The sequence below is a fragment of the Tenrec ecaudatus genome, chromosome 1, assembly GCF_050624435.1.
Source record: "Tenrec ecaudatus isolate mTenEca1 chromosome 1, mTenEca1.hap1, whole genome shotgun sequence".
Taxonomy (NCBI): Eukaryota; Metazoa; Chordata; class Mammalia; order Afrosoricida; family Tenrecidae; genus Tenrec; species Tenrec ecaudatus.
Window position 1 is genome coordinate 70790259 of NC_134530.1, and position 17627 is coordinate 70807885.

Consider the following 17627-nt stretch of genomic DNA (forward strand, 5'->3'; position numbering starts at 1 on the left):
GTGAACTAGATCAAAGGCTTCCTGGTAAAGCGGTGAGAGAAGAGAAGGTCTGAGCTCAGGTGGTGGCAGTGGGTTGAAAAGAAGGAAACAGATGGAAGTGATAGTGAGGTTACAGAAACAAAAGGATTTGTTCATTAATTGGGTGTGGGGTAGAAAGGAAGAGAAAGTTGTCCAGGATGACTTTCAGGTTTCTGGCTGCGACAAGCAGATGCGTGGAACCGAGGAGGAACGGAGAATGGAGCAGCTGGAGATGGGCTGCAGTTATGTGTGTAGGCGCTGGTATTTTACAGACTTCACTTTGAATCCTTGCTCTGCACGTACTAGCTGTGAGATTTTGAGCAAGTTACTACTAACCTTGACCCTCAGTTTCCTCACCTATAAAATAGAAATAATTCAACTTCTCTTGTTTGGGTAAGGAATGGTGCTATGGGTTAGGAGTTGGGTTGGTGACTGCAAGGTCAGCGGTTCAAAGGCCCTAACTGCTCTGTTTGTGTCTATGTCTGCTGTATGTGTGCATTGAATACACCGTGTCTGGTATCCGGTTGACTTTCTATAAACAGTAGCTATTATTACTTCTCAAAAAAGGGCTTAGGGAGGAGGCCCAGAACAAATAGATCAAGTCAAAAGAGGGAAAATAAAACGTCGTGGCAGACCAGCTAAAGCCAAAGGAGGAGGCCAGGCGGGCGGAACTGCAGGCACATTTTGCTAAGCAGATGAGTCACGGGAGGCAGCAAGCCAAACTACCCGGGTCATAGCAGGCTAGACTGGGCTACCACAGGATGACTTCCTTGTAGGTGGGGGAATCCTGAGGAATGTTCCGGAAGTCTTTTCTCTTTTCCCCAACCCCTAAAAATCCACCACTTCTTCCTTTCACTTATATAGCTTTCCATACCCTGTATTACTGTCTAGAAGCAAAAGGAAACATTGGAAAGGAGCAGAAATGCCAGCGTTGGAGTCCTATTTAGTTTGGCCACTGATTTGCTGGGTGACTTGTGTACGTTACATTCACTGTCTCCGTACTTTCTAATGCAATGAATGCATCTTATACTGGATGGCAAGACATTCAATAAACAGGCATGAGTTACAGCTTTATTAATCATTTGTTATTTTGCCTTCTTTCCAGGCCATCTGACTGTAGTTCCTTGAGGACACTGGTTCTAACTCGTTTTTGGGTTCCAGCACTTACCCTGGTTGGGACAGTTTCATGAATGAATGGATGGAAGAGTCAGTGACCTCCCGCAGCCACAGCCACGGCTCGGAGCCCCGCCCCTTTCCGCTGCCCCGACTACTCGGCGGGGCCGCGGCGAGCTTCTCGCGACCGTTCGCCGGCGCGTGCGCGGAGGCCGCGCGCGGCCAGTGGCGGGCGAACTCCCCGTCAGTGCGCGCGCGCGCGCGCTCGCGCGCTCGCGGAGCGGGGCGGGGTCGGAGGCAGCCTGGCGGCTGGCGCGCGGTCGGGCGGGCGGCTGCGGCGGGTGGCCGGCCACCAGAGCGCGTGTCGGACGGCAGACGACTAGGCGGCGGCGATGCTGCCGCCCGTGTGAGGAGTGCCGAGGAGGCCGCGGCGCTTGAGGCCCCAGCCGGCGCGGAGGAACGCCAGGCTGCGGGCAGCGGGTTCGGGCGCCCGCCGGGCTATGGTGGCCGCGGGCGGTGGTTGGCGCGGCAGCGCTGAGTGCCGGGGCCGTGAGGGGCCCGGGCCGTCGCGACGCTGAAGACTGTGCGGCCCAGCCGCGGACATGAAGCGGAGCCGCTGCCGCGACCGACCGCAGCCGCCGGCAGCCCGCCGGGAGGATGGGGCTCCGCGGGCGGCGGAGCTGCCGCAGCCGCAGCCGCAGCGCCGGCGAGCGCCGCCCGGGAGGCAGCGGCTGGAGGAGCGGACCGGGCCCGCGGGGCCGGACGGCAGGGAGCAGGTAGGGCCGGCTGGGGTCGGGAAGGATGGGGGGAGGGGGAGGGGGCGCGGCTGAATGGAGGCGGTGGGGGAGGGGACGTCAGGCTGGAGGACCCTGGCTAGGGCATATGAGGGGTGGGGACTGAGCAGTTTGGGAGGAGGAGAGGGAGGTCTAGAGATGCGGAAAAAATGGGGAGTGGAGGAAAAAATGGTAGTGGTGGCCTGGGGTGGAATAGGGAATGGGGGAGCAGGGGAATGGAAAATGGTCCCAAGGGCGTGTGTAGTCTGGGATTCGGGATAGCAGCTAGGGCACTGGAATGTGGTGGGCTGGAGAGAGCGAGCTGCTGCGAGATTCTGCGGAGTTATCCAGAGACTTACATACAGAACATTATACCCGGGTGTCTTGTGAGTTATGAAAATGGACGATGTGCTCCTGATGTTCCATCATTATACGAGTGTGTTTAGGATCATTAAAGATTTTCCGTAGTCACAGACTAGCTCATGAGCAAACACTTACTAAAAAAATTGCTGGATATGTGCAATCCCAAATCCGACTTTGTGAGAAGAGTCTTTATGGATCCAGATCGCCTTCTAGGAGTTTACCGTTGAAAACACTTTGGTGGGAAAACCCAGATGCAAACTTGTGTGCATTAGGTTTCTGAATGAACAGGGTATGTTTATATAACTTGTTAATCTGGAATAGGTGTATTTAGGAGTAGGGGATAAAGGTCAGTTTTATTACTGAAAACTGCCACTGCCAGCTTTAGGAAGTAGTGAAAGGATATGTGGTTTTCAACGTGTGGAATTTTCTGAAATGCGTTCTGTAGTCGTGAGCTTTAATGACAGCTTTTCTTTTACACAGCTCCACTCCAGACCCTTGTGTCTTCAGCCTTGAACCTGTCAGTACATTTAAAGTCTCCTGCCTCTCTCCTTGCTTAAATAATCTTATTTCTGTAGACATCATGCTTAATTATGACTGACACACATGTGAACATCTTAGATATTTTTATTATTTTTTAAACCCCTTTGTTCTTCCACCTTTTATTCTCCACTAGTTCTTAGCCCTGAGCAGACTGTACTGTCTGCCATCTCTACTCTTGATTTCAGGCTGCTGAGCATTTTGCTCTCCTTCTGTGTATGTACTCCCTCTCTTGATCTTTTGTCTTTTATATTCCCTTGCAGTACCTCTTTCAAAAATTAAAATGTTTTAAGCCCAGAGCCCTTTCCTGCATCGTTATTTATCCCACTTGATTTTTTTGCATGCTTCAATGAAGAGTTCAAGGTTACTTGTTTTCTTCATCTTCCCTCAGACTTTCTAGGTTTACTAACCTTCGCTTCAGTTTTGATTTGTCTTCCCCTTTGAGTCTTTGTTACTCCAAATGTCCCTGATTTTATTTTCCTGCTGCTATTTGTTAGCTGCCATTGAGTCGCTCCTGTCTCATGGTGACCCCACGCATAAAAGAAGGAAATGCGACCTGGCCCTTTGTTATCCTCATGATCAGTTGCATATGGGATGATTGGCCCAAACTAGCATTGGCCAATTTTCAGAAGTTGGTAACTAGGCCTTTCTTCCTTATCTGCATAGTATGACAGCTTCATTGAAACTTATTTAGCATCACACCGTTGGACATCACTCTTGTTCAGTAACATGCAGGCCTTCACTCATAGACTGAGTCTGTAGTCCCTTGTAATATATGTTAATCTCTTTTTAATATCTTGAATTAAAAACAATTCAGCTTCCCCAAATCATGTAACCAACTTAAGCTACTTCATTTTTCCCTCTTTGTTTTTATCGCTCTCAGCTTCTTCACTTTCTATATATTCTTTAACATTATGGCTTGTCTTCTACACATACTCCCTCAAACTGACCTCGTCAAGGTCACCAATAACTTTTTTTGTGGTTTCTGTTTTTGTTGTGTTGTGACTTATTTGTAAATGGTATCTAACTGAAAAGTCAGTGCAGTGAATTTTTACAGAATAAATATGCCCAACTAACCATCCTTTAGATCAATATGAAGAAAATCTTGATACCCCTACAGTGCTTGCTTGTGCTTTCTCCCAAGTTATTACCAAACCCAAAGGTAAAACTACTCTCCCAACAATAGATTCGTTTTGCTGCTGCTTATACTTTATATAAATCAAATGGTAGTTTGTCCTCCTTTATGACTCAATTCTTTCAGCCGTGTCTGTAAGATTCATCCATGTTGTTACAGCAAGAATTTAGTCTTTTTCATTGCTGTGTAGTTTTTCTTTTTTTAAACCTTTTATTAGGGGCTCATACAACTCTTATCACAATCCACACATATACATACATCAATTGTATAAAGCACATCTGTACATTCTTTGCCCTAATCACTCTCAAAGCATTTGCTCTCCACTTAAGCCCTCTGCATCAGGTCCTCTTTTTTCCCCCTCCCTCCCCGTTCCCCCCTCCCTCATGAGCCCTTGATAATCCACAGATTGTTATTTTGTCATATCTTTGTGTAGTTTTTCATTGTGTAACTGTACTGCAACTTCACTATTGTGTTGCTGGTGGGAACCAATCACTTCTTTTCTCAAATTAAAAAGACAATATGTAGCTATTTGAGGAAGATTTTCATTGTTCTAGATTTATTCAAATATCCTGAAGTCACTCCCTTCCCCAAAACAAAACCAAAAGCCCTCCAAAAAACAAACTCACTGCTAGAGAACCCACAGGGGCAGTTCTACCCTGTCCTGTAGGGTGGCTATGAGTCAGAACTGACTTGTTGGCATTGAGTTTGGTTAATTCATTAAATGTGATAATTGCCCTAGTCCTCATTTTCCCTGACCAGTTTGACCTATTTGTCACTGTTAACCATGCCCCTTTTTGACATTTCCCCACTTGTGTCATAGTTTCCATCCCATTCCTACTTCTGGCTGCTCCTTGGCAGGTGTCTGTAGCTGTTTATTCGTGGCATTGTGTCACAGAACTTCCTTGTGGACTGACCTCTTTCCTTAGTTGTACATTTCCATTTTGGTCAATGGTCCTGAACTTCCCACTGGAGACTCAGAATTTGTGATCCTAACATTTGTTAAGTTTTATTAATTTGGTAGTGACCTCGATGATCGACAATTTGTTCTAACTTTATGGTTTTGCAAAAGCGAAGATTTCATTTGTGTGAAGTCGTTTGTGTGCATCTGGTTAGATTCCATTCATTTAGGTATTAAGAACCTAGCTGATCAGCAAGCACTCACCTCTCAAAAATGGCTTTGTTATTCTTCACTTTATATCACAAAGGCTAATGGTTGTTATACGTCATACTATGTTGGTATTTGGGAATAGGTCCTGGCCAGGACTCAAGACTTAGAACTACAGAAGGTCAGTGAATTACTATATTATTAAAATGAAAAATATTATTTCTACTTGGCAATGTGCTTCTCTTATCTTTTTTCTTTTCATCTAGCTTGAAATTATATGGTGGTCTTTGACTTCCTCTCGTCTTGACCCCGTTATTCAGTTAGGTTCTGCTAATTCCACTTTGAAAATGTATTTCAAATCAAATCTTTATTCCCATGATCACTTTAACTTAGCATTTATATCCTTTAGCTGTTGTTGTTGCAATACCTGAATTGCATTTACTCTTCATTTTTTAGCTATAATATTATATTCTGCATGCAATTAAAAAAGAAGGGGGTGGTGGTGGTGGTGGAACTCAGTTCTCTATTTTCAGAAAGTTTTTGTCATCAATAGCTTTTTTTTAACCCATAGAATAAAGCCTATAGTTTTTGGGATTCAAGGTATACCTGACATTTGTCACTTTTTATTTAAAGAAGCTGAATTAGATGTTCTTTTCTATTGGTTCTGTAGCACCCTTTGTTCTTTTTTTCCCATCATAGTATGCCACTATTGAAATGGTCATCTCTCTCTCATTAGTATGTTCTTTGAGTTCAATAGCATTTTATTTCCTGTTGTATACCTAGGTAGGGTCTGAAACAGAATATTTATCTGAACATTTGTTAGAAATACAGTGACTCGTGTTTGAAGCAGATATTTGATGAATGAATATCCTAATTGGTTATCTGTCGACAGAAAGTTGATATTTCAGCAGCTGTTTTATTCATTATTATATCCCAACCTTTAGTGTTTTGACCAATATGGAATAGCCATTCTGTAAATGGTTACTGGTAGTCACTTTCTATACTTACTTTAATTAAACATCAATCTGAAAACTCTGTCTTTGCCCAGTAAATTTCTATACCCAAGCTTCCAGGTTTAACTTCAATGCCACAGAAACTTTCTGTAAATTTTTTTTTTTAATTTAAATTTTAATGTGGACTCTCTAGAAGGTCCTTGCCTGGACTTTAGGAAATCCATGAATCTCATGAAATTCTATGTAGGATTTTGTTTGCAATATTTTCTTAAAACTTTCATCCAGCTGGCCCCACTATGAGAAATTATGCCCCTTAGTGACTAAGGGCTATACAGGGGACAGCACCGGAGACACAGTGTGGGAACTGCACCTGACCTGATCCCACCACACCGAGGCAAATCACTGGGGGAGTGCAGCGGAACAGCAAGGGAATGGAGTGGCAAGGTCCCCAGGGAATGCTGAAAGTGGACTTTGGGGCCAGGGCGGGGTGCCCCAACAGACTGGACTGGAAAACGCTCCTAAGGGCCAGCAAACGATCCCTGAACTAACTACAAGCTTTTTTCTTGTGAAGTGTTCTGTTTTGTTCTTTGTCAGTGGTTTGTTTTTGTTGTCTGGTTGTATACTGTTGCTTTGTTTTCCTCTGTCTTCTTTTCGTGCATGTTAGTGTCTCCACAGGTCTGTCTGAATAGGACAGGCTGGATGAACTATCTGGAGGAAAAACAACGGGACCGACAGTTCCGGGGTGACTTGGGGTGGGGGGGTAGGGGGGGTAAGGAAGTGGTGTTAACAAACACAGGGACAAGGGAAAAACATGGGACCCCAAATGGTAGAGAAGGGGGAGTGGCAGGCCTGGTGGGGAATGATCAAGGGTAAGGTTGCGTAGAGAAGAGGTATACTCTAGCCCATGTGGCGATGAAGCATAGTGGTAGGGCAGGAGGAAAGTCAAGGGAGATGGAGGAAAGAGCCAGGAGTCAAAGGGCATTTATGGAGGTCTAGACAAAGACATGTACATGCAAATATATATAGGAGGATGGGGAAGTAGATCGATGTGTCTATATTTATAGGTTAAGCATTAAGGTGGCAGAAGGACCTTGGGCCTCTACTCAAACACTCCCTCAATGCATGAATACTTTCTTTTATTAAATTGGAACTCTATGATGCTCACTCTCCCAACACAACGACTGGAGCCAAAGTGGGTGAACAAGTAAATGTGAAGAAAGCTGATGGTACCCGGCTATCAAAAGAGATAGTGACTGGGGTCTTAAAGGCTTGATGATAAATAAGCGGCCATCTAGCTCAGAAGCAACAAAGTCCACATGGAAGAACACACCAGCCTGTGTGATCGAGTGGTCCCGAAGGGATCAGTTACCAGGCATCAAAGAACAAAAAATCATATCATTGACTACACACCTCCATGATAGGATCGCTGAAGATAAATGGGTGCATAAGCAAATGTGGTGAAGAAAGCTGATGGTGCCCGGCTATCAAAAGAGATAGTGACTGGGGTCTTAAAGGCTTGAAGGTGAACAAGCGTCCATCTAGCTCAGAAGCAAAAAAGCCCACATGGAAGAAGCACACCGGCCAGTGCGATCACGAGGTGCCAAAGGGACCAGGTATAAGGCATCATGCAAAAAAAAAAAAGTTATATGTGTGTATATGTATATATATATGTGTGTGTGTGTGTGTGTATATACCATATTGAATGAAGGGGGAAGTGCAGAGTGGAGACCCAAGGCCCAAGTGTCGGCCAATGGAGATCCCCTCACAGAGGGGTTCAGGAGAGGAGATGGGTCAATGAGGGTGCGAGGTAGTACCGATGAATAACACAGCTTTCCCCCGGGTCCTGGATGCTTCCTTCCCCCAACTACCATGATCCGAATTCTACCTTGCAGGGCTGGATAGGGCAGAGGTTGTACACTGGTGCATATGGGGGCTGGAGGCACAGGGAATCCAGGGTGGATGATACCTTCAGGACCAGGGGTGTGAGGGGCGATGCTGGGAGAGTGGAGGGTGAGTGGGTTGGAAAGGAGGAACTGATTACAAGGATCCACATGTGACCTCCTCCCTGGGAGAGGGACGGCAGGGAAGGGGGGGAAGGGAGACTCCAGATAGGGCAAGATATGACAAAATAACGATGTATAAATTACCAAGGGCACATGAGGGAAGGGGGAGCGGGGAGGGAGGGAAAAAAAAAAGAGGAACTGATGCAAAGGGCTTAAGTGGAGAGCAAATGCCTTGAGAATGATTGGGGCAGGGAATGTATGGATGTGCTTTATGCAATTGATGTATGTATATGTATGGATTGTGATAAGAGTTGTATGAGTCCCTAATAAAATGTAAAAAAAAAAAAGAGGAGGAAAAAAATAGAAAATGATTAGGGCAAAGAATGTACAGATGTGCTTTATACAATTGATGTATGTATATGTATGGACTGTGATAAGTGTTGTGTGAGCCCCTAATACATTGTTTAAAAAAAAAACAAACTTCATCCAATTCAGGAAATTATATGATCTAAAGAGTGAAAGTCTATGTGTTAAAAGACGAAGTGAAATAATGATCGGAAATCACATAGTAGGTAGATGTGTAATATTAATTCTTACCTGACTTTGTTTCAACACTCTGATACATTGCTAGATACAGGTTGTTGTTATTAGGTGCTGTTTGTTGAGTCAGCTCCAATTCAGAAGGTAAGTCAAGTAGTGCTATAAAACAAGAAAATGAAGCTCTTGTTTTTCCACATATCCTTCATCTAAGTCTGTACATGTTTTAAACTTTTACATTAGAGAGATCATAATTTTACATTTATTAGTTCATATTAAATCTGGTTTAACTCATCCATTGCAGTCCCCTCAATGTACCATTGCTTATCCCACTTCCCCATGTTTCCTGTTTTCATCCCTCCTCTTTTCCTGTCTCTGAACTTTTGCCCTTGGGTTAGGTCTGTAGACTCCTGAAGACAGGGTTTCCTTCTCTCAAACCTTTCTCAGGAGAATTCTGCACTCTTTGGTTTTTACCTTGTTCAAATGGCAGTTTGGGCATCCTTCTGGCAATGAATTGTGTCCTTTTAAAATATTTCTTGAGCGCATTGGTGTGGTAGTTACATAATCTGGTATCAGTTTGGAACTTGAGAGGATTAAGAGTGAATGGGTGGAGGTCTAGTCTGTGAGTCGGATCATAGCCAATGAGGTCTCTGTGTGGGAATGGCTTTCTCCTGAGATTTCTGGGAAATCCTGATTTTCTGCTTGGAGGTGGGAGAGACTCTCTCACTGCTCACTTCCTTGGAGAATCTCTTACTGACAAGACACATGGTACTGTGCTGATAGACCCTGTGCCCTGGGAATTGGAGGAGCCACGTGGAGACCCCTGCCAGTGCTGAGATGCTTCCACTGCTACTGGATCCAAAGACTTTCTACCCACTGGCCTTTGATCCTGCATTCGGTCATTGAGTGTGTTTCGTGAGTCTGAAGAGGACTTTATAGACTGCTATCAGACATGTGGGCTAATATCAGACTTAAAGGCTTGGACTGATGGGGTTGGAATGCTTTCTTAATGTAATTACCCTTTATAGAAAACTCTCTTATTCATCTATATATGAGTGTCCATGGATTTGTTTCCTTAGTCTACCTGGATTAATACAATTGGGACCAAAAATAAGTCTAAGGGGTAAGATTAGCACTGTAGGTTGGATGGGGTAAGGTTTCCCAACAAAATTCTCATAGGATAGCCTTTGCTATCCATAAGAATGAGCAGGTGTATTGTCATGACAGAAAAAAAGTTCCTTAAGAGGGACCAGACTCCAACCCAGTGCTCCAAGACGAGAATGCAAAATACTGGCACGAAGCAGGGAACCAGTAGAGAGGTCTGAGGGGTAGGCCCCAATCCCAACTACATGGACAGCTCCCCTCCCTATAGAAGAATTCACTTCAGAGGACAGCACTGAAGCTACAGCTCAGGGAGAGGGACACATCTGATCAGAGCACAAAGGAATAAACAAAGCGGTGGGGGGGGGGAGAGAGAGCAGGTCTGGCCCACCAAGCCCTAAGGACCATATTCTTGCTGGGAGCATCCAAAGCACAGAGTACCATATGGCCCGCCCTACTATGAGTCATGACATCCCTCACTGACCCATAGCCCTACAGGGGACAACACTGGAGACACAGTGTGGGAATTCCGCTCTATCTGATCCCACCACACTGAGGTGAAACACTAAGGGTGTGTAACAGAACAGCAAGGGGAACAGAGCAAGGAAGTCCCTAGGGAATGACAAAAATAGACTTTGGGGCCAGGGCCTGGCACCCCATCAGACTCTACTGGAAAACACTCTTAAAGGTCAACAAACAGACTTTGAACTATTTACAGGCTTTTCGTTTTCTTTAAAAAAAAAATCAATTTATTAGGGGCTCATACAACTCTGATTACAATCCAAACATCCATTTATTGTAGTCTTCTCACTCTTATTTTGTAGATTTCTTTTTTTTCCCTTTTATTAGGGGCACATACAATTCTTATCACAATCCATACATACATCAGTTGTGTAAAGCCCCCGTCCGTATACATTCGTTGCCCTCATCATTCTCAAAATTCACCTTCCACTTGGGTTCCTGGAATCAGCTCATTTTCCTTTTTTCCCACCCCCTCCCTCGCTGTTTCTCCCTCCCTCATGAACCTTTAATAATTTATAAATTATTACTCTATCCTATCTTACACTGCCTGGCGTCACCCCTCACCCACTTTCCTGTTGCCCATCCCCCAGAGAGGAGGTTACATGTAGATCCCCTAGATCGATTCCCCCTTTCTATACCCCCTTCCCTCCCGGTGTCACCACTCTCACTGCTGGTCCTGAGGGGTTCTTCTGTCATAGATTCCCTGTGTTTCCAGGTCCCTACTGCACCGCTGTGCATCCTCTGGTCTAACCAGGTCCAGAAGGTAGAATTGGGATCATGATAATTGTGGGGGAGGAAGCTTTCAAGAACTAGAGGAAGGTTTTGAGTTTCATTGGTGCTATACTGAACCCTGAGTGCCTCATCTCCCCACTATCCCCCATCTGCCTTTTTTTGCTAACTTTATCAAGCATGACTTTGTCTGGTGATTGGTCATTTCGGATGGCATTGTATAAAGTGAGAGTCTTGCTATCTTAATTTCATTTTTTCTTTTTCTTTTCAAATCATATTATTGGGGTCTCATACAGCTCTTGTCACAATCTATACATGCATCCATGTGTCAAGCACATGCGATCTTCATTTCTAAGGTGCATCTTGGCAGGTGACGTTGTTGAGGCAGAGTTCATGCTATATTCTATAGTTTTTGCCAATACCAAAATTGAAAAGTGATAGATAGATTCCTTTTTCATTGTTTAACTTTTGCATGCATATGAGGTGGCTAAAAGACCATGGCTTGAGTCTGACAATGTGGCGCCTTCCTTTGTTACACTTTTAAAAGTATTGTGCATTAGAGCTGTCCAGTGGAATACCTTAGTTGTCAAACTCTTATTTGTTCCAAATTCATGTTTGAACGTTGAAAAGTTCAAGAACTGAACATATATTTCCCTTAAGAAATAATGGAAAACCAAATAATTGGTTCTGAGGCCCCAAAATTATACTTGTAAATTAATTTTTCAAGGAATTTAACACAAAGTTAACAGCTCTAGGTTATGGAAATACTCCCTAAGACATCAAAACACAATAAATACAGTACATTAAATATCAAAGTACAATACAGTAAGTAAAATTAAATAAAATTACAATATTTTATGCAAATAAGGCGCAAAAAGAAACCCCCAACAACAACACAGTGACGAATGTTTTAACACACTAACACAAGCACTATAATATGTCCGAATGACAATGGTGCTTTGAAGCTTCTTGTCTTTGTCTGGCTTGATGCTATTCGTGATTCACTTTTGACCCATACAGGTTTATTCAAGTTGGATTTTTGGTTCGATTATCAAGCAAAGTTACAAACACAGCAGCAGGTTTTTTTCGAGCTTTGCTGTTTGAGTAGTGGAAAGTTTGGGCAAGGCGCAGTTGGACAAATATCACTTTATGTCATTTGAATTCTTGACTGTGGCTTTCATGGGCATTGATTGTTGGTTTAAGAAGGATGAAATCCTTGACAACTTCTCTGTCCATTTATCATGATTATCGTGATGCCTTTTATTGGTGATTCAAACTCATTAGCAGCTCTGTGAGAGAAAGATGTAGTATTTTGTTTCCACAAAGATTAACATTACAGTCTTGGAGCAGTTCTATATTCTGTAGGATTGCTATGAGTCAGAATCAACTCAATTGCTATGGGTTTGGGTTTTGTTTATTTGATATTCAAGTACAGTCTATCAGTAAGGAAGTCCTTGATGTTGTCTTCACTTTCTATAACAAGGTTGTGCCCTGTGCATATCTCAGGTGATTAATGAATCTTCTCCAATCTTGATGCTCTGCTCTTCATCTAGTCCAACTTCTCATTCTTTGTTCAGCATATATGTTGAATAAATAAGGCTGACCTTTCCTAATTTCAACCACATAAGATTGCCTTGTTCTATTTGACCAACTCTTCTTTGATGTATGTATAAGTTCTTCATGAACATATTACATGTTCTGGACAGTCCATTCTTTATAATGTTAGTCATAATTTGTTAGGACCTACACAGTTGAATACCTTTGCATAATCTATAAAAGAGTATAAATATCTTTATGGTATTTGCTTTTGGCCAAGAACCATCTAGCATTAGGAATGATATGCTTGTCCTATGTCCTCTTCTGAATCTGGCTCTAACTTCTGGCAGTTTCCTATAGGTGTATGGCTGCAGCCATTTTGGAATATCTTCACCATAATTTTGTTAGCATATTTATGACACTATTTGATAATTTTTGCAGTCTGTTGGATTGATTTTTTTTTGCAATGGGTAGGAATATGACCATATTCTTCTAATCATTTGGCCGGTAGCTATCTTTCAAGTTTCTTGGTAAAGATGAATAAGTACTTCCAGTGTTGCATCTATTTGTTGAAGAATCTCTGTTGATGTACCCTCAATTCCTGGAGCCTTGTTTTCTTTGCCAATGCCTTCAGCTAATTTTATAGTAGGTGTTGGGTACATATTTCCTAAATGAATAAGTCTGTGTTTTTTTTCTGTGTTTTAATGTATTCTTTTCCGTGTTCAGATTATTTGATTTCTCCTTTTAAGTTGTAAATTAAAGAAAGTGGAAACTATATGTCATTTTATCTAACAATACATAGGGGGTTTCACTCAGAATAGATGCTAAGTAATTATTTATTAAATGAATGAATAGAATGTGATTAAAATATTTTGAATTCGAGTGATTTAAGTAATAATATGATAGAAATAACAAGTAAAATAAGTGAGATGTGCTTGTAGATGAGAAGATGAATCCAAATTTAGTTCCTAGAATACCCTTGGCACATGTAAGAATTTTCAAAATTATTTTCCTAGAATTCGATACCACCCCCTTCCTCTGCATTACATTACACTGTTTGTTCATTGGCTAAAGCATGAGCCAAAAAGCAAAGAAGGAAGTACATGATGTTTTCAGTTAAGTGTAATCATGTTGATATTGCTGAACTTAAAATTAAAGGCATGTACAACTGAGTTAAGAGACTAAAGGAATTGGAATTCTACAAATTCTTTCCCCTCCCCTTACTGCCATTGAGTCGATGCCAACTCTTATTGACCCTATAGGACAGGGTAGAATTGCCCCTGTGAGTTTCTGGGACTAACTACAGTGGTAGAAAGTCCCATCTTCTGTGGAGCAGCTGGTGGTTTTGAACTCTGCTGACCTTGAGAATTGCAACCCAATACATAACCACTATGCTCTCAGGGCTCCTTGAAGGTCGTTAGTGCTATATAAAAGGGAAAAAGTAAGGGCATAATATAGTTTAATTTGTGTTTTAGCTACATTAGTCTGGCAACTGCATGGAGAATAGCATGATGGACATGTGGGTGTTTGAGAAGTTTTAGTGGAGAGAGTTTATCAGTCCTCTCATCTATAAGTAAGATTTTTTACTTACTTATCCAGGAATAAAATAGGTCAGGACAAACTGCTGACAACCTTTTGGTTTTGGAAGATTGTATTTCATAAAGGAGAATGAGAAGGAGAGTTTGGAATGGCTGGAACAGGTTGGCCAGTGTTTCCTGATGAAGATGGTACATAGCTGCTTACAAAGTTTTTCACATCTTTGTTCTGGTAGATGCCCCTTAGCCTAACGATCACACTAGAGACTTAAAAAAAAAAAGTTTGATTAGCACTTCATCCACATGTCATACAATTCAAAACTTCAATCATCAAGAAGGCTTGTGTAATTGTCACCATATTCAATTCTAGAACATTTTTTTCTTCTTTGTAATCAATGTTGAGACTTTTTCCACCCTTGTTATTCATGGTAATGTAGGTCAGGTCTATCAGAGAGATCTAAGTATTGTAGTCAGTATATCTTCTTCTGTTCTTGTCTTCGTTGTATATGGCTGTGTTAGTCTTGGTTGACTAGAGAAATTCATAGATACTCATATGTGTGTAAGAGATAACTTTATATCAAAGGGCAATTGTACATTAAGAAAACATCCCAGCCCAGTCCAGATCAAGTTCATAAGTCCGATATTACCCCATAGGTTGATACTAATTCATAGACTCTTCTTTAGACTCATCCAGCCATGCAGTGACGCCGAATGCAGGAAGATCACTGGCTGGTGGGTGGAAAGTCTTGTGGATCCAGTGGTGGTTGGAAGAGTCTCAGCACTGGCATGGATCTCCACGTGCCTTCTCTAGCGCCAGGGCTCTGGCTCTATCAGCATAGCTCCATGTGGCTTCACAACAGGGATGTCTTGGAGGGAGTGAGTGTATCTGACCTCCAGTGAGCTATTTATCTTCATTGCACCTCCAAATGAGGTAATCAAGTTGTGATCTGATTGACAGACTAGACTCCACCCCTTCGAAAGTTGACAGGAGATTATGTAACTACCACAATGGTTTTCTGATAAATTTGCCACCTAGTTTTTTCTTGGTGAAATCACTAGGATACCTTGGTATTACTACTTTTGATCAGTATATATTTTTTCATTATTCATCATTAGTATACATAATTGGGGTCCCAAAGGCGTTGGAAACTGGATTGTTAGCTCACGGGCTACCTAGGGGAAGAGGAGAACATTCTTAAGGAAAATGGCATATGTAGAAGAGCATAAGTTAGAAGTTACTGAGATAAGTGAGACATAGGTGACCACTTTTTGTTTCAGAAATTTGTCTCATTCTCAAATATTCTTACCTCTTCTTTGATCTAGAGCCTGTATATAGTGGGAATAATCAATGTCAACCTGAATCTTCTACTTGAATGTTCATTACCATAATTGCTTCACTTCTAAAACCTTTGTTTGAATTCTGGCCTCTCCAGCTCGTTTTTAGAATTACCTTTTTTTTTAAGGTCAAATTATCTGAAAGAGTTTTCAATAACTTTGTCCATTTTTTAATGAATTTTTTATTGTGAATTGGGATTTACATTTCATTTCATCACCTCTGCATTAGTAGTTCAAAGCACTCATCAGCCTGCTCTGCCCTGTATCCTATCTTCCACCCCCTTGATTTTTGTTTAGGTTTACAACCAAATTTTTATTGTCAACCATCTCATGCCTCTACTTTCCTCTTTTTTCATATTTTTTTATTCTTTTTTCTTTATTTATATTTCATGGCCTGTTATCATCATCATTTTGTGTATGTAGCCTTAGCTCTCTTGCTTTTTTCCTTCTGTTGTACCAACCTGTGAAAACCAAACCAACTCTCTTCATACTCTGCACCTGTATCTGGGAAGCTAAACGTCATACTGTCTAAATGTGAACATGAACCTCAAGGAGTCTTTCAGTACTGACAATCAATCTTACAACATTTTCCTAGTCCATTGACTTTTCTACTCCTAAATGACTATTTCAAAAAGCCCTGGTAGAATAGTGGGTTACTTATCGGTCTGCTAATTCAAAGGTCAGGAATTTGAATCCACCAGCTGTGCCATGGGAGAAAGAACTTTAAAGACCCAAAGTGGCAATTTTACTCTGTCCTAGGGGCTGCTCTGCGTCAAAATCAGTGTTCAAATGCCTTGTTTTTTGCCTGAGTCTCTCCTGACTTGTTTGTGCTGTGGTTGAATGGCCTCTGCCCTGCCTGCCACGTTCTTGCTACTGTCTAGCCCAACTGGCAAATCCCCACAGCATTCATAGCAGGAGGTGAGGGTTCTTGTGCCACCAGAGGAGTGATCAGCAAAGAATGTTGACCCTCCTCTCCTGTAGTAAAACAAAATAAAACAATGAGGATGAAGCAAGCATATAATCAATCAATAAAAGTATACCCTAAGTGCCTTGGAGAAGGCGGACAATGTAAAATTATATACGGAAAGAGGACAAGATAGCTCAAGCAAATGAACAACATAAAGAGGCAGGAGAAAACTTCCCAGAGGAAGAAATGGTATTCATAGTACCTGATAAAGGTTCTCATAAGACACATAGAAAAGCCTCAAAGACTTGTGCATAAGATACTTAAAGAAATCAAAGTTAACATGTGTACAGACAAAACTAAGTAAAATGCAGACAAAACCCTATATAAGAATTCAGGAAAGCAATACAAGAACCAAATAAAAATGACAATTAGAAACCATGCTTAACAAACAAACTTTGTTTGTTGATGATGTATCAACAAAATATCAGAAATAACTGAATGGAAGGACAGAGAACTAGAATTCAATCATTGGAAGAAAGAATAATAAAATAGAAACCAAATTCTTTATATTTTTTAATTATGAGAGTCTAGATTCTTGAGGAACAAAAAGAGTAAGAATAAAGAAAAAAAATGACAGCCTGAGTTAAATGTGAGACCCTTTTAAGAGGAATAACTATGGAACAAGATTGGAATTCCAGAATAGAAGGAAACAAACAAACAAACAAAAAGCACAGAATTACTCAAGATTTGTTGACATAAAACATTTCTAATTACAGGAAAGATGAGAAAGTTTTCATCCATGAAGCTACTAAAAGAATGCTGTACACGATCTCAAAAGAAAGTCACCAAGACACATAATCAAATTTCCAAAACCAAAGTCATGGAAAGAATTCTGAGAGTAGCTTAGGAACAATAAAGTATTATATACAAAAGGGCACCAGTAAAACTAATTTTGATTTCTCAGCAGGCTAGAAAGCAATGGGATGGCAGATAAAAAATCTTGAAGGAAAGAAATGCCAACCAAGAATCATATGCCCAGAAAAATTGTCTTTAAAAATTGATGGTGAAACGTAGACCTTCGCAGACAAACAGCTAATGGAATTTTGTTAAAACTAGATTCACCTTACAAGAGTCCTCCACCCTCATACTTAACAACAATAAAAAATTGAGCACTGTTTTGATTATAACTGATAAAAGCAGACAACAAAGACAACAATTTCTGCATTTGTAGTATTTTTATTCTGATACAGGCAATAATATAGATGGTGATAAATACTAAGAAATCAGGGGTAAGGGGAGCAGTAGAGGATGATGAGGGATTATGGTTGGAATATAACATTGTCAGGAAAAGTATCTCTGAGAAGGGAACATTTGAGTAAAGACTTAAAGGATATATCGGGGAGATGAGTTTAGATTATTTTGGAG

General features: G+C 41.6%; 1 protein-coding gene across 7 annotated transcripts in view; it reads left to right on the top strand.

The window, feature by feature from the left end:
- Positions 1-1436: 1436 nt before the first annotated feature.
- The window catches only part of MAST2 (microtubule associated serine/threonine kinase 2), a 188963-nt gene continuing 172772 nt past the window's right edge, over positions 1437-17627 (top strand). For 3 of the 7 annotated variants that reach the window (XM_075555633.1, XM_075555636.1, XM_075555639.1), the window contains exon 1: positions 1437-1907. In XM_075555633.1, the coding sequence (XP_075411748.1) occupies positions 1734-1907 (174 nt within the window). In that variant the 5' untranslated portion in view covers positions 1437-1733. The remainder of the gene's footprint in view (positions 1908-17627) is intronic. The other 4 variants (XM_075555641.1, XM_075555644.1, XM_075555651.1 and 1 more) reach the window with 2 other exon arrangements.